The 24,227-nt window shown below is 51.7% G+C and overlaps 1 protein-coding gene across 1 annotated transcript; it reads right to left on the reverse strand.

The window, feature by feature from the left end:
• Window positions 1–7,631: 7,631 nt before the first annotated feature.
• Window positions 7,632–10,956, reverse strand: ADORA3 (adenosine A3 receptor). Its single transcript, XM_062193485.1, has 2 exons — window positions 10,604–10,956; window positions 7,632–8,238 (listed from the first exon to the last, which is right to left on the reverse strand). The coding sequence occupies exons 1-2, from the start codon at window positions 10,954–10,956 to the stop codon at window positions 7,632–7,634; spliced, it is 960 nt and encodes a 319-aa protein (XP_062049469.1).
• Window positions 10,957–24,227: the final 13,271 nt, after the last annotated feature.

A 24,227-nucleotide genomic window follows, 5' to 3' on the forward strand; every position in this document is an offset into this window, starting at 1 on the left:
GAATCGGGAGCATGTGAGCCGGCAGGTGCATGGGCAGAGTGGGGATAAATCAAGGCCATGTGTCCAGGCAGCAGTAGCTGCTGCCTGTGAGTCCCCCGGGACTCCCATGCTCTGACCCTGGTTTGAAGCATCGCATTGAAGTCAGGTGTTACTTATTACGTCTCAGCACCAGCACAGCCTGCCAAGGGCCAGTCACTGATGGTCACTCAGATTCTGTCCTCTCTCCAGCATGGGCAACCTTCCTCTGATTCATGCAAAAGCAGCCTATGGGCCAGCAGCAAGCTTGAAGCTGGGTGATTTTGTACATTACCTCATATTATTCCCCATCAAAAACCTCCAAGAGCTCAATTAATCGGTTGTAGGGGGAAATGAAGGAGCAAGGAAAGAAACCAGAGATTAGAAGGGAACCAAGAGGCCCAGCAAAGTCCCACGTATGGCACGGATTGGATCCTGACTGAAGCCAGCCATTCAGAAAATTCTGACAGTGACTATGTAGCATTGTTCCCTCTTCAGTCAAACCTTACTAAGAAATGATTGCTACATCATTTTTCAGATGTGACAATGTGCTTGTCGGTTTTCTGGCGTAGACAACACAATACCACAGGCTGGGTACGTTTTCCAAAAAGAAAGAGGTTGGGGTTGGGGCTGTGGTATAGTAGATTAAGCCTCTGCCTGTGGCACTGGTTCTAGTCCCAGCTGCTTCTCTTCTGATACTGCTCTCTGCTATGGCCCGGGAAAGCAAAGATGACCCAGGTCCTTGGGTTCCTGCACCTGCATGGGAGACCCAGAAAATCTCCTGGCTCTTGGCTTCAGATTGGCACAGCTCCAGCCGTTGCAGCCACTTGGGGAGTGAACCAGTGAATGGGAGATCTTTCTCTCTGTCTCTCCCTCTCTCTGGAACCCTGCCTCTCAAGTAAATAATCTTTTTTTAAAAAATTAAAAACAAATTTTAAAAATTAAAAAAAGACATTTATGCTGCCTCATGGTCCTGGTCCACGGTCAAGCTGCTGTACCTGGTGATGGCCTTCTTACTGGCAGAGTCAAGGCATCACACAGCGAGAGACAGAGTGTGTGTGTCCTGGTCTCCCCCCCCCACACACACCTTCTTATAATCCCACCAACATTCACTCACAAGGGCCCCACTCTGATGACCTTACCTAATCCTAATCACCTCTCCAAGGGCCCATCTTTAAACACCATTGGTGGACTAGGTTTCACCCACTTAATACTTCCCCATGAACTTCACCACTCCAACATGCGTTTCAGAAGGAACAAACCTCTTTCAAACCACAGCACCCAGGGAGCAGGTGCTTGGCCCAGCAGTGACGATGTCCCCAGCTCACAGCAGAGTACCAGAGTGTAATCCCTGGCTCCAGCTCCTGACTCCAGCTTCCTGCTAATGCAGACTGGGATGCAGCTGTGATGGCCACCCACTGGAGCAACCTGGATTAAGCTCCTGGCTCCTGGCTCCTGGTTCCTGGCTCCTGGCTCCTGGGTCTGGCCCTACCCTTGCCCAGTCTCAGCTGCTGTGGGTGTTTAGGGAGGGAACCAGAAGACAAGAGCTGCCTCCACTCTCTTTGTCTCTCAAATAAATAGAATTTTTAGTTGTTGTTTAATCACAGCCCCAGGGCTTCAGGCTGGCTGCTGGTGTTCATGCCCTTATGTAGTCTCTTCCCAAAACCAATCAGGGCTGTCTTGTGCGATCAATAAAACATAGAAGTGACACTGTGTGACTTCGGAGGCCAGGTCACAAAAGGGGTGCGACTTCCACGCAGGTCTCCTGCATGCTCCCCTCCCCACCCCACCCCTCCACCCCAACCCCCCACCCCCAGCAGGGGAGGTCCCCCAGGTGCATGTGCGAAGGAACTGATCTGCCAGCATCAATTCTCCCCTGAGGAGCGGACCCTGGAGCCACGATTCAGCCTTCCAAGGACTGCAGATGCAGCCACCTCGCGAGGGACCACGAGCACCGATCACTCAACCAAGACGCCCGGGTCCCTGAGCACAGAAACCACAAATGTGATTGGTCCAAGCCTCTCCGCCTCAGGGGATTTGGTTTCCACTGGATAACCAGTGAGGATACTGTGGTGACTTTTTCCAGCTGTCCTTATCCCTGATAATGCTACATGCAAAGCAAACCCGCTCTGCCTTGCTCAGAGACAGCACCGAGAAGCCAAAGAAAATGCCAGCAAAAAGAGAAGCGGATTGTGCACAGATGACCAGCAGAACGCCCACCACAGGGAGTGAATGAAAAGGCCAGCCTGACAGGGCGTGGACCACGTGTCTACCAGCACTCCTGGTATTACGTGGTGCTGTGGTTGCATTGTTCCCTCTTAAAGGTACAGTTAACTTTTACTCAATCTACATGTGTGAATGTGGGACTAAGAATAAAGCAATAATACTTTCTGAGGTGTCTTTTAGAAGTGTGAACCGGAGCGTTCATGGCTGAAATAACTGGATGTCCAGAATTTCAAGATAATCAGGGTAGGGGCAAGGGGCGTGGCCACACACGAAACAAAGTTGGCCATAGATTGACGGTTATTTAATCAGCTTAGTGGACACATGAGGGCTCATTATGCTACTTACTCTACCTTGCATGTTTGCCATGATCCATAATAAAAAGTCTATGGTCTGGCATGGTGGTGCCGCAGGCTAAGCCACTGCATGTGATGCCAGCATCCTGCATCACAGTTTGGTTTGAGTCCCAGTTGCTTTGCTTCTGATCCAGCTCCCTGCTAATGCACCTGGGAAAGTACTGGAGGATGGCCCAAGTGCCACACCCAGGGGAGACCAAAATGGAGTTCTCCACTCCTGGCTTTGGCCTGGCCCAGTCCCAGCTGTTGTGGTCATCTGGGGAGTGAACCAGTGGATGGAAGATCTCTTTCTCTCTGTCTCTCCCTCTCTCTCTCTTTCTCCTTTTCAAATAAATAAATAAAACTTTGAAAAATAAAAAGTAGAGGGGCCAGCACTGTGGCATAGTGGGTAAAGCTGCCGCTGGCATCCCGTATGGGTACCAATTTGTGTCCCAGGTGATCCACATCTGATCCAGCTCTCTGCTATGGCCTGGGAAAGCAGTAGAAGATGGCCCAACTCTGCACCCATGTTGGAGACCGGAAGGAGCTCCTGGCTTCTGGCTTCGGATCGGTGCAGCTCCGGCCATTGCAGCCATCTGGGGAGTGAACCAGCGGATGGAGGACCTCTCTCTCTCTCTCTCTCTCTCTCTCTCTCTCTGCCTCTCCTTCTCTCTCTGTGTAACTGACTTTCAAATTAAACAAATAATAATAAATAAATAGTAAAAATTGTATAAAAATAGTCCCACTTTGATTAGCCCACCTATGCCAACAGTCTCCAGCAATCAGGGAATTCCTGAATCCCTTCTTCCCCCTATGTTAAAAAATTTAATTGGTGGAGGGCAGGTGTTTAGCCTATAGTTAAGAAACCCATGTCCCAAATAGGAGCACCTAGGTTCAACACCTGGCTCTAGCTCCTGACTCCCACTTTTTGTAATGTTTCCCCTGGAAGGTAGCAGGTGTTGGCTCAAGTGCTCTCCCATGGGGGAGACCTAGATGGAGTTCCTGGCTCCTGGCTTCAGCATGGCCAGCCTACCTGTAAGAGGTTCTTGAGAATGAACCAGTAGATGGGAGCCCACTGTCTGTGTCTCTCGGCCATCTCAAATCAAAAATAAAATAAAACATAACCAGATTATTTCCCTGTGCCACCAAAACACTTTAGTTGGGAAACCATGAGGCGGAGATGGTTCCAGAGCCTATGGAAGCAAACAGAAGCCCAACTCTGCAAACAGTGAAATGAAACTTAAGCTTAATCAACCAGAAACTGCCAAGCTAGCCCTTAATTAGAAACTTCCCACTTCAGCCAATCAAGCCTTGCTTCCTGTCTTGCTTTCATGAAAACCTTATAAAAAAATTCCCCCTGCCGGGGCCAGTGTTGTATCACAGCCCATAAAGCCACCACATGCAACTCCGTTGCATTCCGTTTAGGTGTTGGTTCGTGTCCAAATTGCTCCATTTCTTTATTTTTTTTTTTAAGATTTTTTTTTAATTTGAAAGAGTTACACAGAGAAGGAGAAGCAGAGGGAGAGGGAGGGAGGGAGAGAGAGAGAGAGAGAGAGAGGTCTTCCATCCGCTGGTTCACTCCCCAAATGGCCGCAACGGCCAGAGCTGCATGCCGATCTGAAGCCAGGAGCCAGGAGCTTCTTCCAGGTTTCCTACATGGGTGCAGGGGCCCAAGGACTTGGGCCATCCTCTACTGCTTTCCCAGGCCTTAGCAGAGAGCTGGATCGGGAGTGAAGCAGCTGGGACTAGAACGGGCGCCCATATGAGATGCTGGCATCACAGACGGCAGCTTTACCTGCTACACCACAGCGCCGGCCCCAACAGCTGCTCCATTGCTAATCTAGCTCCCTGCTAATGGCCTGGGGAAAGCAGTGGAAGGTGGCTCCAGTGTTTGGGCCTCTGCTGCCCACATGGAAGACCTGGATGACGCTCCTGGCTTTGGCCTGGCTCAACCCTAGCTGTTACAGCCACTTAGGGAATGAACCAGCAGAAGGAAGGTCAAGCTCTCTCTCTCTCTCTCTCTGTGTCTCTCTCTATATATAGATCTTTCAAATAAATAAATAAATCTTTTTTAAAAAATGTCCCCTGGCACCGTCTCTGTGGAGTGCTGAACCACCTGCAGTCGGTGCTGCCCAATGCATGAACTGGTGAGTGCTCAAAGAAACTCATGAAAATGTCACTGTGCCCCAGGCTATCCGAACGCTGCTCTAAGCTTTCCCACTGCTCTGCCTGCCTTTGAGTCCCTGCAAAACCCAAATGACTGTGGCCGACTCCCTTGCCGCAGTAAGTTCAGAATAAATAATCTGCTTATTTCCACAACTGATTTAATTAAAAAAAATAAGGTAAATAAACCCAGTTACACGTGTGTACCTCTGCTCCAACTTACTCCGGTGGAGGAGGAAGCATGGCTGGGTTTCACTTTTAGGGTAAAAGCCCAGTGATCCTTACCCGGTGGCTGAAAGGGAGCCAGATGGAAGGGCAGCTCCTGGGGAAACTCCTGGGACACTAACCTCACAACCCGAGTGCAGGGTGGGGCTCCTCGTCTCTATCAAGGTCCTCAGCAATGACTCTTGGTTCATCATTTTTGAGTTCTCTCAAAAAAAAAAAAAAAAAAAGGAAAAGAACAAAGCTCATTTCTACTTTAAGGGCTTTTTTTGGGCTGGAGATGCCCACTCAACAGCAAGAAAACAAAAAGCACAATTCCCTGCAAACCATCAGCCAACTGGCCAAGCAGTGACAATCAGAAACAAGAAAAAAAAAAAAAATCCTGACACCAGATCTCTAAAAAGGACTGGGGCTAAGTGTTGCCACCACAAAGAGGTAAGAGATGTGTGTAGATTAAGAAGCAGGATGGAGGGGCTGGCACTGTGGCGCAGCAGGTTAAAGCCCTGGCCTGACATGCCAGCATCCCATATGGGCGCCCGTTCTAGTCCCGGCTGCTCCTCTTCCGATCCAGCTCTCTGCTATGGCCTGGGAAAGCAGTAGAAGATGGCCCAAATCCTCGGGCCCCTGCACCCATGTGGGAGACCAGGAAGAAGCTCCTGGCTCCTGGCTTAGATCAGCTCAGCTCCATCCATTGCAGCTATCTGGGGAGTGAACCAGCTGATAGAAGACTTACATCTCTCTATCTCCACCTCTCTCTGTAACTCTTTTAAAAAAGCAGCAGCAGCAGCAGGATGGGAAGGGAGAGCTCCAGGGAACCAAGCTCAGCGGCACTTCCTCTGCGCTCCCCAACTGGGCAGAGGCGGTTCCTGGGCAGAGCGTGCCCCAGGGTCACCAGGAGCCCTGGGAGAAAGCCAGAGCCTCTTCGCCAGGGGCACTTTAACTAAAACCAAAATTTAAGTAAGGAGGAAGGCCTCAGATTCTCCCATTCTCCCTGGGCCGGCTGGGGAGGAGTAGCATGACCCTTTGCTGAAGTGAAATGTTAACAAGATAAATTTCATTATCGGGCTCGGGCCCGAGATTTGGCTTAGGATAAAGTCTCAGAACTGGCTATGAATTCATTTCTTTCTCAGTTGTGCTCCGCCTCTTTGACGTGGTTTAACTGAAATCTCATCTCGCTGCCTTTGCTAAGTTGGTATCTTGCCTTGGGAGCGAGAATCCACAGGTGCACATCTGCACCAAACCAGAGAGGCCATCTGGAGTGACATGGCTGGCACTGGGTCTGCCCAGGGTCCCGAGCAACAGTAGCTTGGGCAAAAACCTGGCAGTTGTCACGTGTGCAAACTGGTTTGTCCCCATCTGTCACTTGTACAGAAGGTGTGTTTGACCATTGGGATTTGGAAGTTGACAGCCCTAGTTGGCATCTGAGAACAGGTGGTGAGAAGGTTGGTCCCTCCCATAACACGGCCGAGCTTAAATCCTACGACTTGTTCATTGCAGAACTATGGAAAGTCACCTCACTTCTCCTTTGGCAACTTAGAGATGATAATAATGGTGGTAGCTACCTCATAGATTGTCAAGACTGAAAAAGATAATTCGTGCCAAGCGCTCAGTGCACGGAAAGAGCTCAACGAGTAACAGTGGCCCGTCACCTCTCTTTGCCCTCCACCCTCTGCTCCTGGAATGAAACACCGGGAGAAATTATTAGGACTCTTTTTAGGAAACGACGAGTGTTTCGTAAAGTTGACAAATGCTTTGATCAGCCCGGGAATAAGGTGAGCATACCATCTGGTTTCAGGCAGCAAGCAGGCTGAGTGCCAGGAACACACAGCTGAATCTTCAAGCCCCAAGTGACTCCGACAAAGAGCTACAAAACACTTAGCTGTCATCTTTCATTCACTCAAATACATCCACAGGTAAAACTCAGCAGTTTTGCTTTTAAGATTTTATTTCTTTATTTGAGAGGCAGGATTACAGACAGTGAGAGGGAGAGACAGAGAGAGAGGTTTTCCATCTGCTGGTTCACTCCCTAGATGGCTGCAATGGCTGGAGCTGTGCCAATCCTAAGCCCAGAGCCAGCAACTTCTTCTGGATCTCCCATGCTGGTATAGAGGCCCAAGTGCTTGGGCCATCTTCCACTGTTTTCCCAGGCCATAGCAGAGAGCTGGACTATAACTGGTGCCCATAGGGGATGCTGGTGCTGCAGGCAGAGGACTAACCTACTGCGCCACAGTGCTGGCCCCAGATTCAGCAGTTTAAACCCCTCTTAAACTCAGCTCACTTCCTCTGTTCGCATCATCTGTCAGGCATCTTCTGAGAGCAGTTTTTCTGCTGAAGCTGGGTCCATTGTTATACACATGTCCAGCTCATCAGTGCTTTTTGTCGGTGAGTCAATGACTTGTGTTTGGGAAGAAGGAAAACAGGCAACAGCATTAGCAGCAGGCTGTTCTCAAGCTGGGTCTCTGGAAACTTTGAGAAGGGTGAGAAAGAGCAAATTGAAATGGGTGACAAAGTTAACAGGGTACAGATAATTGCAGGCAACCAGCCAAATACTCCCCATCTCAGTGGAAGGAACCAAGAACGTAAGGAGCACTTGGTCCCAGAAGAGTGGGCTCTCAGCGTTGGCGATGCTCAGGCTGAAGGTCATTGGGAGGTGGAGGCATCTTTCCTGGGTAACTACTCAGAATTCTGCTCAATGCTTGGGTCTAGGGAATCGGAGGGCTGGCAGGATACACGGGCTTTGAAAATCAAAAGGTAGGTTTCCTTGAACTTCTGTATTTTGCAAGCATAGACGATAGGGTTCATCATGGAGTTGGCGTGGGACAGCAGGATGCCCACGTGCAGCACGACATCCGGCACCTCGCATTTGAAGTAGGTGGCACAGTTGATGATGGACAAAGGCAGCCAGCACCCAGCAAACAAGGCAAGAACCAGAAACAGGGACTTGGCCGTCTTGAACTCCCGTCTGTAAAAGGCCCCTGTCTCTTTGAAGTTAGAAAAGCTCTGGACCAGTTTGTTCCGGATGATGTAGAAGATGTAAACGTAGAGGGCACACATGAGAAGCAGGGGGGTGAGAATCCAGGTGAAGAAGCTAAAGAAGACCATGTATTCCATGGGTATAACAGAATCGAATTTGCACTGAAAGTCGCTGTAATTTCTGGCATTCTCCAGGGCCGGCTTCAAATTCCAGCCAAACATGGGGGTGAATCCCACCAGCAGTGACACCACCCAGCAAAGGCCCAGGGCCAGCCATATTCTTCGTTGAGTGGTGACCCTCCTGTATCTGTTTGAATGGGAAAGAGCCAGTGAGTCCACAGCAAGAATTGCTAAATTGGGGGCGGGGGAGGGAGCTGGAGCTGCCAAAGGAGGGGGAGAGAGGGAGACAGAAAGCCTGGGGCTTTCAGTCCCCAAGGCTCCTGTGAAGGAAGGGAGTGTTGCTACTCTGTGGTGATCCCAGCGACACTCAACTGGAAGGAAGACAAGAGGAGCAGAACAGCAGTTACAGGAAGAAATCTAGCAAACTTCTCCAGGCACTGCTCTAAGGAAGAACAATCTAGAACAGATCGAGAATACGCTGCCTCAAGTCAGCAGGTATATGCCCCACTCAGGGCTCCATTTCCAGCCTGAGAAGTCTTCAAGGCCTGGGAGGTGGGCGTTATCTGTGCCTCCTGGGATCTCCCACCTGGTGAGACACTCTCAAAGCCTGCTGCGCTCTGGGTCATTGTGACTGCCGTGCGGCTGCTCATAACTGATGCTCTGCCTGCCCCACCCCCACCCCCACTGCCTCTCTGCCTGTGCCTGCTCCTGGCCTCTGTCCGCACTGGCATCCACGCTCAGTGTAAGAGTTAAACGAATCCAGTGGAGTTGTGAAGGTGGTACTTGAGATATTTTTCAATGATCTCCATTTCATTGAGGGCAATGGTGAAAATAATAGTAATTATAGCTACCAGTTTATTAAAATGGATGCCCTTTTTCTAAGAGAGTCACATGTGTCAACTCATTTAGTGCTGTGGAGGGAAGTACAATCATTATCCCTATTTCATAGGTTGAAAACAATGAAATGCAGACAGGAACTGCTACAAGCTAAAATCGATGGGGCAAACACTGAGAGGAGGCAAGTCTGAGTTCAGAGTGCCCTAGCCACAGTAATGAGGAAACTGAGGCAGAGACAGGGCAATACCTTCCCCAAGCTCAGATCTAAAGATCAGGGACTTGAACTCAGGCTTGTTTATAGCTTGTCTGTAGCTCCCTCACCACACTCTTTTCCCGAGAGGAGAGGAGAAACGTGAGCCCAGTGTCACTTAGGACACCTGGGGCACTGGATTTCTCCACTTGGCCATCTGTTCTCTTCACACAGTCATGTGGAAGATTAGTTCCACTTGAAGCAATGGATATTGGGCTTTTGGGGAAAAGATTGCACATCTCATAAAAAGAAGAAAAAGAGTATACAAAGAGGCTTCAGGAAGTTCATGAAAAATTGACTTAAAAGCTAGCCCCGGGTGGGCGTTTGGCTCAGCAGTTAAGACGCTGCTCAGGACGCCCACATCCCATGTCAGAGTGCCTGGGTTCAAATCTTGGCTCTGCTTCCAGTTCCTTCCTGCTGAGGTGCACGCTGAGAACAGGAGTTAGGGCCCAAGGACTGCAGCCCCCCCACCCACATGGGAGACCTAGACTGAGTTCCAAGCTCCTGGCATGAGACTGATTCAGCCTCAGCTACTCATGGGCATTTAGAGTGAACCCGTAGATAAAAAACGTCTGTCTCTCTGTCTCTGTCCCTGCCTTTCAAATAAATACAAATAAATAGATATTTTTTTCAAAAAAAAAAAAAAAAAAACCACTTGGAGTACTGTGTCCTGTATCAGAGTGCCTGGGTTCAATTCCCAGCTCTGGTTCCCAGTTCCACCTTCCTGCCAGTGCAGATCCTGGGAGGCTGCAGGTGATAGCTCCAGCAACCGAGTGCCTGCCACTCACGTGGGAGACCTGGGCCAGACCCAGTCCCAGCCATGGTGGGCATTTCAGGAGTGAATCAACAGATGGGAATGCTCTCTCTCTCTCTCTCTCTCTCTCTCTCTCATACATAATATGTAAAAATAAAAGGACAAATTGTCAGTTAAGTGTTTTGGAAGCCCCTTCATATCGAAAAATCCCTCTCTCAACATTGGGGTGGGTGCAAAATAGAAAATGAAGTTTAAAAAAAAAACCTAACATTTGCAAGGCAACATGGTGAATCATCTGTTTATCTCTTCTTATTCTTATCTGCTGCACACTTCTCAAAAACAAAAAAAGAAAGAAAAGAAAAAGAAAAAACAAGAAAGAAAGAAAAAAGAAGGAAATCTTATCTAGTATGTTTCTCTCGTCTCTAAAGCTCCAGAGCACATTTCACTAAAGATGCCTCAAGTTTCTCTCGCTCTCCTGAGTGATTAAGCTCACACCCATGGTTGAGGGAGCAAGGATGGGAGACTTCTAGCTCCGGAGTCTCAGCTCGTTGATAAAGCCTTCACCGACCACGTCATCACAACACATCTGTGGCCTTCTTTCCACTTCAAGGGTCACTTTGGAGTCACTGTCCCTGGTGAAGTCGGAGCTCTGCACCTTTCAACCTCCATATTCTAGGCACCTCTATGACCGGCCCTCTGTGAGCAGCTTACCTGACCGTGAGCTTGACCCGCAGGTACCGGTCCACAGCAATGGCCAGCAAGGACATGATGGAGGCATGGGTGAATACCAGCAGCAGGCAGCACATGACAAGGCAGCTGTAGAAGCCAATCGTGATTCCCAGGCTGATGACAATGGCCAAAGGCATGACCAGAAACCCCACAGCGATGTCGGCCAGGGCCAGGGAGAAAATGAAGTAGAACGTCGTGGTCTTCAGGCTGGGGTTGAGCTTGATCACCCAGATGACCAGCACGTTACCCACGACGGCACAGACCCCGATGACAATCTCAAACACGATGTAGGAGGCTCTGATGGCCAGGAACAGGGTGGTGCTGTTGTCGGGCATCTTGTCTCTCGGTTGACAGGCGAGCCAGCAGGATCCGCGTGTGCCAGAGCGCCCAGCTCTAGCCAGACATCTTCCCCGAGGTCCATAAGCAGAGCGTCTAAAGGTCACACCTCGCCTGTTCCTTGTCTTGGCTGGTGGGGGCGACCTCTGGGAGACCCAGCTCGTCAAACAGCGCCCTGCGCAAGCCGGTCACTTCCAGCCCCTCTGCAGGCCCCACGTTCCCGACCGCCCAGAACCCAGAGTGTGGGTCTGCGTGGGCTGAGTCTGAGAGCAGCAGCTCCCAGTTCCCCAGGCGGCCACGGTCTGGGCCCCTGCCTGCCCCTGCCCCCAGAGGGCTCTTCAAGCAAAGCACCAGGGAGATAAGCAGCCCTCTCCAGGGGTGTTTCAGGAAGTGAGATGGGTCGAGAGGAAGTGCAGAGCCTCCGACTGCCCGCCAAGGAGGGCAAGAGCAGAGCAAGGTACACGGGAGGTGTGGGGAAGGTCCGAGGCGAGACTGGCTCTGGGGAGTCATTCGTTTAGGGACCACCGGAGACTGGAGTGGGTGGAAGAGGAGCTGAAAGTGCTGACCGCCTAGTGCTCCGGCCTTCTGCTGGTCTGGCGCACAGGGCCCGTGATAAGAAAGCAAGTGAGAGTGGCGGAGGAACAGCAGTAGGTTTTGATGGCAGCTCCCGGAGCTTAGCCAGAACCTACCCCTTGTTAGTGTGCCGCAGCAAGCACCGCGAACTTGGCTACGGGGATGTCCCCATGCTGGCCACCATATTCGCAGCAAAGATCCTTTGTCAGAGGGCCAAGCAAAGATGGCCCACTCGGAAGAGCAGCCCCTCTGCACCTCCCATTAGTGTCATGCTGGCAGAGGCTCCATTTCTCCCGGCCCCACGCCCAGCGCAGCCCCACAACCTCACACCAGCAAACTATTTGAGAAACAACAGGACCACGGTTGGCCCCTCATCCATTGTGTGTGTGGGGAGGGGGAGGCAACACACACACTAGACCATGTGGCATATCCTGCCACACCTGCTCCCCAGACCCCAAGCTCCAGCCCCACTCCATGGGAACAGGGGTCTTTCTGGGCATCAGGCCCCTTTCCTGGGAGTTGCTCACTTGGTCACCAACATCTGGGCACCAGACACTTGAGTACGATTATTATTTGAGGGCCACCTGATTTGAGGGCCACCTGAGGCCAGCACTGTGGTATAGCAGGTAAAGCAGCAGCCTGCTGTGCCAGCACCCCATATGGGCACTGGTTCGAGTCCCAGCTGCTCCACTTCCCATCCAGCTCTCTGCTGTGGCCTGGGAAAGCAGCAGAAGATGGCCTGAGTCCTTGGGCCCCTGCACCTGCGTGGGAGACCTGGAAGAAGTTCCTGGCTCCTGGCTTCAGATCAGTGCAGCTCCAGCTGTTGTGGCCAATTGGGGAGTGAACCAGAAGATGGAAGACCTCTCTCTCTCTCTCTCTCTCTCTCTCTCTCTCTGCCTCTCCTTCTCGCTCTGTGTAACTCTGACTTGCAAATAAATAAATAAATCTTTAAAAAGAGAGAGAGAGATTGGTGTAAGCCGGCAGATTAGAGAGAGACCACGAGAGGACATATGGACCAAGGCCCACACAGAGCACTGAAGGGTTTGTAAAAATTACCTATCTATGTCCGCTCAGAAATACGAGTCAGTGATGACGACGGTGTGTCCTGGCATCACCTGGCCAGCACGTGTCAGCTGGGCGTTGGAGAGAAGGCTCGGCATCGGGCCGGCCAAGTACCTCCTCTGCAGCCCCCTTGGGCAGCACCCACTGACCCCCTGCACTGCATGGGTCCCAAGTTGGTCCAAGTCTCACCAAATCCCATGCTCATCCCTCCCGGCCTCGTCACCTCTCCCAGACATGGACCCAGGGGCCGTCCCCTCTGATTGCATCTCCATCATCCCAGGGTCAGCTGTGCCCACCTCCCTCTACTGCCAGAACCTTGCAAAGCTTCGTCAGCCACCAACGTGGCCTCTGGTCAATGGTTTTTACTGTAACTGCCACCTTTATCTCTGCCCCAGAGGAGGAAGTAACCGGGAACAAGTAATCGCATTTCAGAGGCCGCACGGGAAGCTGAACTCACTACAGATACATCTTCAAATCTTGGTTCGGCACTTAAACAGTTTCTGGTCCTTCCCTCCCACCTCACCCCACCACCACCACCCCGCCCCCAATCATCCAGTAGCACCATGAAGCCTTGTGTGAGAGAAGGACCTTCACATGCAGGGCAAGTCATATCACATGGACATTGTGATGATTGAAAAGCCAAGGTGGGGTGAGGAGGTGTCTGGCGTCCCCAGACACATAAGCTGTGCACCCAAGGGTGGACAGTGTGGGCCTGGTTGCAGAGCTGGAGCACAGATGTTGGCTCTGCCTAGGAGAGCTAGTTGGACAATGGGCAGCCCCCACGGTAGAAAGCAGGAGATGGTGCCTCGTGTGTAGTTAGTGCCCAGAAACCAGAGCAGGGAGGGAAAGGGTGCCAGAGGCCGAGAACGGTGCTTGAGCAGTGGATGCAGCCTGCTGGTGGTGAACCCATGGCAGGAGGGAAGGGTTTGACGCTGGCTCTGGAAACTGGCTGGCCTGTGCATCCAGGTTCTTTCTCCTTCTCTGTAGGACTAGCCTGTCTGAGCTGGGCCAGAGAAACCAAGCAGAGGGGTCTGTGTCCGAATGCGGCACACTGGAGGCAAGACAACCATGGGGAGAGCAGTGGCGGAGGACACACCTGAGCCACCAACCAGGCCACCTCTTCCCACCTGCGAATTCTGTTTCTAGAATTCTCGGCACACATCTTGGGGGGTTTCTTTTCTCGGAAGCAGGGAATCCCTTCTTCCGTGTGTTCTGAATAGACAGAGTCCATCATGGCCCAGGGTGAAGAGAGAGGTGAAGGGAGGCACTTTCAGAGCCACAGGAAGGTGCCAGCCCAGGGCTGGGCCTTGAGTGTCCTTTTCATTCTGGATTAGAAGCCAAAAGGTGGGGCCGGAGTTGTGGTGCAGCAGGTTAAGTCACTGCTGGCAACACCGGCACCCCATATGGGACTGCTGGTTTGAGTCCCGGCTGCTCCACTTCCAATCCAGCTTCCTGTTAATGTGCTTGGAAAGGCAACAGAGGGTGGCCCAAGTGCTTGGGCCCCAGTCACCCATGTGGGAGACTAAGGTGGAGTTTCTGACTCCTGGCTGCAGCCTGGCCCAGACCTGGCTGTTGTGGCCGTTTGAGGAGTGAACCAGCAGATGGATGATCAATCTCTCTCTCTCTCTCTCTCTCTTTCCGCCACCCCCCTTCTCTGGTCACTCTGCCTTTCAAATGAATAAATAAATGAATATTTTTTGAAAAACAAAAACCAAAATGCAACCTGGGAAAGAAGACAGAAAGGCCGGGATGCAAGGTCACCTCGTCTGCCCACGGCCAGGCCTGGCTGACTTCCTCCATCCCCTCGCCTCTCATGCAGAAGATTCCACAGCTGCCTGACCCGGGCCCGGAGCCCACCAGAGTCCCCAGGAGGCCCTTGCTGCCTGCTTATGAGCCACTCGGTACCCATGCTGCTGTGGGATCAAGTCCAGACTCTCGGAACGGCTCCTGGTAAGTCATCCTGCAGGTGGGCGGGGTCTCCCAGCCTCTGCAGATTCCTGCCACCTGCTGCCCCAGCCCCCTCCCACACAGAGCAGGCATAAACTCCATGCTGACCACGCATGGCTCAGAGTTGGTCTCTTTCACTTCCTCTCCCCTGCGCTCAGGCTCTTTGAACGGGGGCCCTTCCCCCCCCCCTCATCCACTTGGAAGATGAACACTTTCCCTTTGAGGCTGTTCTCAAACAGGATCTGGAAGATAGCGTCCCAGTCCCAGCCTGCAATGGTGGGCCCACTGCACTATGCTGACATCACCACTCCCCTGTTATCCTGTGGGCTCCTGGAGGGCAGAGACCCCCACTTCTCATTTCTGGACTTTGGGCTCCTATCACGATGGCTGGCAGATGGAAGGCACTCAGTACGGTTCAGATGAATGAACGAATGGCCTCACTGAGCCAGGCGTCGTAACTCGGCACTGGGTGTACAAGGACAATGCACCAGCCAGGACCCGTGATGCACTCGCCATTGATACCCACGGCTGTAAGCATCTCACCTTCACGGTCTCTGATGGAAAAGGCAATATGATTACTGCAGAGCAAGCTGACACTTGGAAGGGCTGGGTAAGCTGCCCAAGGTTGCGGAGCTAGCAAGGGCCAGAGCTGGTATTCGATCCCAGGCTCCTGGCTCCAGAACGCAAGCTCTTCGGTGAGTGAGTGGAAGGAACAAACCTAGGAAGTACATACAAGTGCGCAGAGTTTGCCTGGGTTTGATGTTGCCATTCGTCAGTAGCAGTAGGAATCGGTGTTCTCAGATCTGGGAAAGAAAGTGGCCTCCGAGAGCATGGGGACAGAGTGCAGGTGCACTGAAGATGAGGCACTGCTCGGAGTCCGGGAAGAGAGGGGAGAGACAACTGCAGGAGCAGGTCGCTGGGGGGCTGGGCCCCAGGGGGAGCTCTGGGCCAGAAAGCAAACCATTCACTACACCAGGCTGCTAAAAGTATTGTGTAGGTAGTTACATCAATTACAGTGAACTGTGGCTCCCACCTAAAAGGGAGGCGGTAGCTACTTCCAGTCCCACTGAAAGGACCTGGACCCGGGGGCTGGGGCTGCAGTGCAGCCGATTAAGCTGCTACTTGTGACGCAGGCATTCCACATGGGCACCGGTTCAAGTCCCCGCTGCTCCACTTCTGATCCAGCTCTCTGCTTGTGGCCTGGGAAAGCAGTGGAAGATGGCCCAACTACTTGGGCCCCTGCACCCGTGTGGGAGACCCAGATGAAGCTCCTGGCTACTTGCCTGGCCCAACCCAAGCTGTTGTAGCCATCTGGGGAGTGAACCAGCAGATGAAAGATCTCTCTCTCTGTAATGCAGACTTTAAAATAAAATAAAATAAAATAAAATAAAATAAAATAAAATAAAAGAAGAACCTGAACGCCATGAGGGAGGCAGGGACAGGGAGATACCCTGGGCCTGAAGCCCGGGGAAAAACCTGGCCTGGAGCCTCTGGGGCCTGATGCTGCAGGGCACAGCTCAACTATGAGGCTGCAGCCTTGTCCTCCGGGCTCTGCTTAACATCCCAAGAGGCTGGACAGGCAAACAGCTTCTCAGAGAGCCTGGAAAACTCCCCGCCACCAGTGTCCATCAGAGGGGCTCCCGTGGGTGGCAGGTGGCCAGCAGCTTCCACCCAGGGCTCTCTCACTGACTCCACTGCTGCTGCAGAGTTGCACAAAATCGGTTTGCTCACTTCCTCTTGGCCCCATCGCCACTTCCCTAAAGCTTTCTATTTTTCACAGAGCTTTTATTTTGCCAGCCGAGGCTTAGAAAAGACCAGTCTCAGAGTTGCCCCCGAAAGTGTCTGGCTCCTGGGCACTAGCTGGAGCCCGTGTCCCCCAGAGCTTCTTCCTAGGGTCTGGCTACTCCTGCCACGCCAGCTGCAACCCAGGAGTCCATGACCTGTGGGGCCTGAGGTCTAACTACGGGGAGGTTCACTCTGTGCCAGTGTGAGGGGGAAGGAGAGGTGAGGTCTGGAGAGTGTGGTCAAAGTTACCTCCCTGGAGTACCAGGAAGTCTGGCCAGAACTGGGCACCCGCTGCAGGTGCTCAAGCCCCACCCACCAGACCCCGCACCGAAGAGTGTCGGAAAGCCTCAGGGACAAGCGGAGAATCTAGAGAAGGGTCTGTCCAACTCTAAAGTTGCTCCAGGTTCGAAGCATTCAGAAAGTAAGGAAGTCTGAGGGAGGTAGCCTCAGCTTCCAAGGATCTGAAATGTTTATCCTGGTCTTGCTGCGCCGCTGTGCTCAGTAGTGACCACCAGATGGCAGCACATTTCCATTGCCACTGGGGATCCAGGCTGGGGTTGAGCAAGAATATGTGATCGCTGATTTCCCTATTGAAACACTGCTTAGCCAGAGACCTCAGATGTGCAAAGTGGGAACCAGGGTAAGAGAGACAAGGACAGATAGCCAACTGCCTACATTCAGTGCAGTCACGTAGTTCCGGCGATCCTGGTTACCCAATGCAATCCCTCTTGGTGGAGAGGCTGCTTGTTTCGCCAGCATTCCAATCGGCCTTGCTCTGCAAGCGGGCAAAGCTCCTCACATGCTCCACTCGTCACATTAACACGACCACTCCACAAGGCAGGTGTGAGCAGCCTCATCCCACAGAGGAGGAAACCGGGCAGAGAGGCTGAGTGATCTGCCTGGGACTGCACCGCTGGGGGGAGACTGCATGGGGATGGGAGCACAGCCCCTGGTCTCCTCGCCAGTGCGGGGGTCTCTCTGGGCTTTGAGCAGCCTGCCACACACGTGGCCTTGCACCTTCCCTCTCACCTGCCTGCCAGTCTCTGGCCTATCCTCCCCCTGCAGGCACGGGGCCCGTGGATCGGCTCTCCTGGCCTTGCTGGAGAGCTTCCGTCGTCTCTAAATGCCCTTGTGTCTCTTGTCAACCAGGCCTCCTCCTCCTCAAGACCCCCCGGTTCTGAATCGGCCACACCGGGCATGCCCAGCCTCCATCAGGTGTTAGCCGCATCCCCTGACTTCCTGTGGACCTGGTGTCCATACCCACACCTTTCATCTAAAGACCAGAAGGTGTCCAAGGGAACTCTGAACGGAGCAACTGCCAGTCCTCAAAGCGCACTGCGGCGAGCTGTGCTCCACCCTCTCCTTTGTAACCTACTTGACAAAGACAGCAAACAGCTAAGTGACTGGGATACAGACCATCCCGCCGTCGTGGGGGAGAAGTAACGCCCTCACTGTGACAACATGGGGCTTCCCCTCCTAGTCCAGCAGGCCCTTTCAGAATTACTATCCTCACTGCTGCTGTGGCTGACAGCTGCCAACACCCTGCCTGGTGTTGGACACACGTCACTAACTCCATCCCACCTCTGCAAGGAGGAACTACCCGATCCACTTCCTGGATGAGGAATCTGAGGCTTGGCGAGAACCGAGCGGTTCTGGGCACCACAGCCGGCCAATGGCAGGTGCTGGGCCCTGAACCCGAATCTATCTTGCCTCCAAAGTCAGGGGTTTTTCACATAAGAATGAGCCAATATTAATTACGCCAAACTCCCCAAACCTAAATTGTCCATTTGGGGTAGAAGGTCTTCAGCATCCCAGTGGGTACGACTCGTTTTACTGATCGGGCGAGCTTCTGGGGGCAGGACGTTGGGTGTCCACTGTCTGCCTCTTGCTGCCATCAAAGCTCAGCTAGGAAGGTTGCCATGCAGGCCACCGGCGAGCAGCCAGCCAACCGTGCCTCCAGCGCATGGCACACCAACCTCAGGAAACCATGCTGTTTTAGGTCCTTGCTGAACTGTCTTCCCAGATAACCTTCCCTCTGGTTCTTATTAAAGGTTTGCACGGAAGATAGTATCTGTGGCTGGCTCCCTCCCTCACATAAAGTTTCACGGGGAACACTTCCTGGGCTTGAAAAGAGGTCGCTTTTCTTAATAAATTAGCCTGTTTCAGTTCAGCTGGTGAGCAGGAGAGCTTGGTCGAATTCGTTTTTACCTACAGGTTCACAACTGGTGTTCGGTTTTGGTCTCAGTCTTCGTTCTCAGCTTAGGTTTTCTGGGACTTCTATAAAAGAGACTTCAAAAAGTTCGTGGAAGGGGGCTGGTGTTGTGGCACCATGGGTTAAGCCACTGCCTGTGACAATAGCATCCCATAGGAGTGTCAGTTCGGAATCCTTGCTGCCTTACTTCTGACCCAGCTCTCTGTTAATGCAGGAAGCTGATCCGGGAGATGCCATGAGTACTCGGCCCCTCCCAGTCACGTGGGCGAGCCAGATGGGGTTCCCGGCTCCTGGCTTCAGCCTGGCCCAGCCCTGGCCATTGCGACCATTTGGGGAGTAAGCCAGCAGATAGACCTCTCTCTATGTGTCTTTCCCTCTCTCTCTGTCACTCTTTCAAATAAATAAAATAAAAATCTTTTTTTAAAAAAATGTTCATGGAAAGGTGAATTAAAAGATAAGTTTATTTGGGAGCAAAAAGTTCATGAAAATGCATCCTATGGAGAAAAATGCACATATTTCAATTTTTTGCACTAAAAATAAATTTATCTTTGAATTCCATTTTTTCCCATGAATTTTTGAGGTGCTCTTGTATTTGCCCCCGCTCATCCTTTGGCTCCTAGTGCTTTAGTGATTCTGACATTCCCTGTTCCTTCCTTGAAGAGTAGCTTCGCACGCTTCTTGGAAGTCATGACAAGTACCTAGGACGAACATCAGAAGGCATTGGTATTGATTTTGCAGGTGTGTCTACAGGTTGGTCATTCCAGTCTGTCACTCAAGGATACTTGCAGTCACCCCCATGATCTGGGGGTGAGGATTTTCTGTCTCCCACAACTGGTCCACAGTCACATTTTGTATTTCCAGTTTAGCAAAAGCAGAAACGAAGAGACAGGAAATGCCCTCCCAGGCTGACCGCGCCGCTGCCAGGCATCCGTGTCCCCAGCGGTGGGGGCGTGCAGAGCCCGAGGCCCTGATTCCCCAGGTAGAACCTGTTTTAATTTCCGTCCACCCCCTTTACTTCCCCCAGGGACTGAGGCCACTACAGGACTGAGTTAAAGCTTTGTCCTCTGCACACCCACGTCAGCCCCCGCACCTGTTTGAGCCCTCGTACACCACTTGACCACGCTTATTTTCAGGACTGGTTCTCCCACTAGCTGGCGAAGTCCTGAAGGGAGGGGATGCTGCCTTATTCATCTTTGTATCTCCCTCCCCAAAGCACCGAGAGCCTAAAATAGTGCCTGACCGAATAGATCCCAGTTGAATGTGCGAGTTGCACATACTGCTCTCAGGTCTGTCTTCTCTTCACCTGCGTCTACTGCCAATGAGGAATCAGGAGGGCTACAGAAACCTCAACAAAAATGGGGTTTTTGCATCTGCTAGCCTCAATCTCAAACCAACACAGATGGGACCTAGATCTTCAGGTCTAGTTAAAGGGAGCCCAGAGTTTACGGCTAATATTTACACAACACTTTGTAATTTCAGCATGTTCATTGACAATAGCCTATTTCATTCTCACCTCCGTGGTCTGTCTAAAATGGTGCCCCCACACATGCATGCAACACACATGCCCTGGCCATGACTTCCCTCTCCTTATTTCTTTTTTTTTTTATTTTTTTAACTTTTATTTAATGAATATAAATTTCCAGTGTACAGCTTATGGATTACAATGGCTTCCCCCCCTCCATAACTTCCCTCCCACCCGCAACCCTCCCCTCTCCCGCTCCCTCTCCCCTTCCATTTGCATCAAGATTCATTTTCAATTCTCTTTATATACAGAAGATCAATTTAGTATAAAGATTTCAACAGTTTGCACCAAAATAGAAACACAAAGTGAAACATACTGTTTGAGTACTAGTTATAGCATTAAATCACAATGTACAGCACATTAAGGACAGAGATCCCACATGAGGAGCAAGTGCACAGTGGCTCCTGTTGTTGACTCAACAAATTGACACTCTAGTTTATGGCGCCAGTAACCATCCTAGGCTGTCGTCATGAGTTGCCAAGGCTATGGAAGCCTTCCAAGTTTGCCGACTCTGATCATATTTAGACAAGGTCATAAAAGACAGAGTGAGGATAGTAACCAATGATCCTAAGAGTGGCATTTACCAGGTTTGAACAATTATACAGCATTAAGTGGGGAAGAGGACCATCAGTACACACATGTTGGGAGTAGAGCCATTGGTGGTAGAGTAGAGGTTATGATTACAAAGGAATGAGGCCCAAGTGCACTAGACAGGGCCTAGAACAAAGGACAGAGTCATTATTAGAGGAGCTAAGAAAGGTGCTGTCTAAGCTACAATTAAGTTTTCTGATTGAGAGGCAAATAGAACCTGATAGAAGGGGCTTGATAATAATCTGGTGGGCTTTAGACCTTGTAAATTCAGAGGCCCAGACCTATCTATCTCTTCTCCTTATTTCTTGTGTTACACTTTGCACAATCAGAATTCTTTCTGGGTTAAGCCACTGCCTGCAGTGCCGGCATCCCTTATGGGCGCCAGTTTGAATCCCGGCTGCTCCACTTCCGATCCAGCTCTCTGCTATGGCTTGGAAAGCAGTAAGAAGATGGCCCAAGTCCTTGGGCCCCTGCACCCGTGTGGGAGACCCAGAGGAAGCTCCTGGCTCCTGGCTTTGGATCAGCGCAGCTCTGGCCATTGCAGACAATTGAGGAGTGAACCAAAGGATGGAAGACCTCTTTCTCTCTCTCTCTGACTCTCCTTCTCTCTCTGTGCAACTCTTTCAAATAAATAAATAAATCTTCAAAAAAAAAAAAAAAAAAGAACTCTTTCATTCATTTCCTTGTCTTTTGGTCTGTACTCTTACTGATATTGTTCACGCTCCTAGATCCCCTCCGGGACCGTGGGCAGCTTGTCCTGACACACTGTCCCTGATCACAGACCACTGACCAGGGCTCGGGTTGAGGCTTCTGGGACACAATGGATTTGGGGCAGGATGGCGGATAGAGTACCAGAGGAAAAGTGACACCCAAAGCAGTCGACAGCTGGTCAAAACCAGAGCAGACAACCAGGTTTGTTCACTAACAAGCCCCTCACTCACTCCTTTATCGCTCTGGTCCCCATCTCTCTGTTTCCATATGAATTTGGGGATTGCTTTTTCTAGATCTGTGAAGAAGGTACTTGGTATTTTGATTGGGATTACATTGAATCTGTAAATTGCTTTGGGTAGTTTGGACATTGTGATGATACTCTTCCAAAGCATGATCATGGAATAGTTTTCCTTTTGTTGTTGTTGTTGGTGGTGGTGGTGTGTGTGTGTGTCTTCTATTTCTTTCATTCATGTTTTATAATTTTCATTGTAGAGATCTTTCAGATCCTTGATTAAATTTATTCCAAAGTTATTCACATTTTTTGTAGGTAGTGTAAATGGCACTGATCTTGTAAGTTCTTCTCAACCAGAATATTGTTGGTGTTTAAGAATACTATTGATTTTTAATTTATTTTTTATTTTTTTATTTTTTTGACAGGCAGAGTGGATAGTGAGAGAGAGAGAGACAGAGAGAAAGGTCTTCCTTTTTGCCGCTGGTTCACCCTCCAATGGCCGCTGCGGCCGGCGCATCTCGCTGATCCGAAGCCAGGAGCCAGGTGCTTCTCCTGGTCTCCTATGCGGGTGCAGGGCCCAAGCACTTGGGCCATCCTCCACTGCCCTCCCGGGCCATAGCAGAGAGCTGGACTGGAAGAGGGGCAACCGGGATAGAATCCGGTGCCCCAATCGGGACTAGAACCCGGTGTGCCGGCGCCGCAAGGCGGAGGATTAGCCTGTTGAGCCATGGCGCCGGCCAAATACTATTGATTTTTATGTTGATTTCATATCCTGCAACACTGCCAAATTCTCTTACAAGTTCTAATAGTCTCTTAGTAAGGTCCTTTGGTTCCCCGATATAATGGTGCCCACCTCCCTGAATGCCCAAACTGTCTAGGGCTCCCACTAAGCACCCAGTTGGCTCTTCCTCCTTTACCTTGTACCTGTCAATCAGGCTTATGGGTGCTGCCAATCAACTTGATGACCCCTCAACAGCAGTGCGTTTCCAGACCAACCCCCGTGCTGTGCCCAATGCATTTCTGGCTACAGTGAGACATTTGCCATCATCTGGGCATGCTGCACAGCACATACCCGGGTGCCTCTTCCTCCAGCCGACGGGCCTGCCCCACTCCACCCTCCCCGATACACTTCAGAGGAGAAGTCACTGTCAGGCTCCAGCCACATGTCTGAGAACACGCCGTGTCTTTCTTTGGAGCTCTGTTTCTAAATGGATAGCCTTGACCGTGTTGCTTAATCCCTCCCTGTCTTCATTTCCCCTTTGATAAATGTGAAAGACCCTTCTCTGAGGACTGACTGATGCAACGTAGGCACAGAACGGGGGCTTGAGGCTCCAGCACCACGGGCAGTCACCAGCAATGTGGCTGCGACCGGGAGGGCCCATGTGTCCTGCTCAGGGCAGGTGCTGAGCCAAAGGAGGGTCATTCCACATCAACCACCCCTCCCCAGACGATGTGATGGGGGCTTGCTAGGAATCTGTGAGGATGCGCTCCCCAGATTCCAAGTCTCTTCAGGACTGATTTGTTCTTTTTTTTTTTTTTTTTTTTTTTTTGCTAGAGTGGCTCAAACGCTATTCCATAGCCCCCCCCCCCCCCAACAGTGCTCCAGGCTTCAGAGCCAGAAAGCGCCTGTTGGAGATTGCAAGGAGGCAGCAGGGTCTTCCTCTTCCTGCTCCACGCTTGCCAGGAGGCATCTGACCCAGCCGCACAACCAGGCCTACTGGGCTGGCTCCTGCGCCCAGGGCACAGTGAGTTTCCAGTTCCCAAGTCGCCGCAGCTGAAGTCCTCCGAGAGGCCGGTCTCAGGAGCCAGATTATTTAGGGCCGCAATCATGGATTCTGTTTCTCGTGTCATTCATTCTGGGGGGCCAGGCAGATGGCTAGGCACTCTTCACTGCTGGAAGAGCTGCCTCCTGGGCAGGCTGTGAGGGTGACTGGATGTCAGCAACACGGCAGATATGGTGGCCTGGTCCTGCCAAAACAGTGGCACGGCAAACAGGGGGCCCGTAATTTAATTTGCATTACATTGATTTGTATTTGCTCTGGGCCCTAAATACCAAGCATCTTCTAGTCATTCATTAGCTCTAGACTCTATCCTGATTTGAAAGGGCAAGGAAATAGAATTTGCTCTGGACGGAGAGTTTCGCCCCAAGGCTGGGCCAGGGAGCCAGGCTCTCCAGCCACTCCCAGGCCTCCAAGATAGCATCGCTTTCTGTCCTTGTCCCTCTGAGATGAGTCAACTGGGCTGCTGCTCTACCCATTCCCAGAAGACAGCCAGACGCTGCCTCACTGACCATGACTTCAGCGGGGGCAACGGGAATGCAGGTCACTGCAGATGGTCCGGCCGTGCTCCCGCGCCCCCTCCCATCCCGCCCCCGCCCCATGCCCATGACTGGGGCTTTTTGTGTCTTCCTGGAGTTGGCACCCTCTCCTTCCCCTGCCAATAAAGCTGGCCGTTGTTTCTGAGCAAATGGAACAAATGAGCAGCATGAACTCCATGCAATGTGCAGGCTGGACGCACCTGCAGGGGCACAAGGGCAGCTGCTGGCTGGGGTGGGGGTGCAGGGGAGCAGGCAGGAGCAGCTACAAGAGGAAGGTCCCCAATCCTCAGGGAGGAGAGCAAGGGGTGAGCTCAACAG

Source organism: Lepus europaeus, chromosome 5 (genome assembly GCF_033115175.1).
Source record: "Lepus europaeus isolate LE1 chromosome 5, mLepTim1.pri, whole genome shotgun sequence".
In the NCBI taxonomy this organism is placed as follows: Eukaryota; Metazoa; Chordata; class Mammalia; order Lagomorpha; family Leporidae; genus Lepus; species Lepus europaeus.

Excerpts from the sequence above, each read along its gene's own strand:
- ADORA3 (XM_062193485.1), bottom strand. The coding sequence starts at position 10,956 with ATGCCCGACAACAGCACCACCCTGTTCCTGGCCATCAGAGCCTCCTAC. Across the intron at positions 8,239-10,603 it reads CGGGTCAAGCTCACGGTCAG|ATACAGGAGGGTCACCACTC; the intron begins GTAAGCTGCTCA and ends CCATTCAAACAG.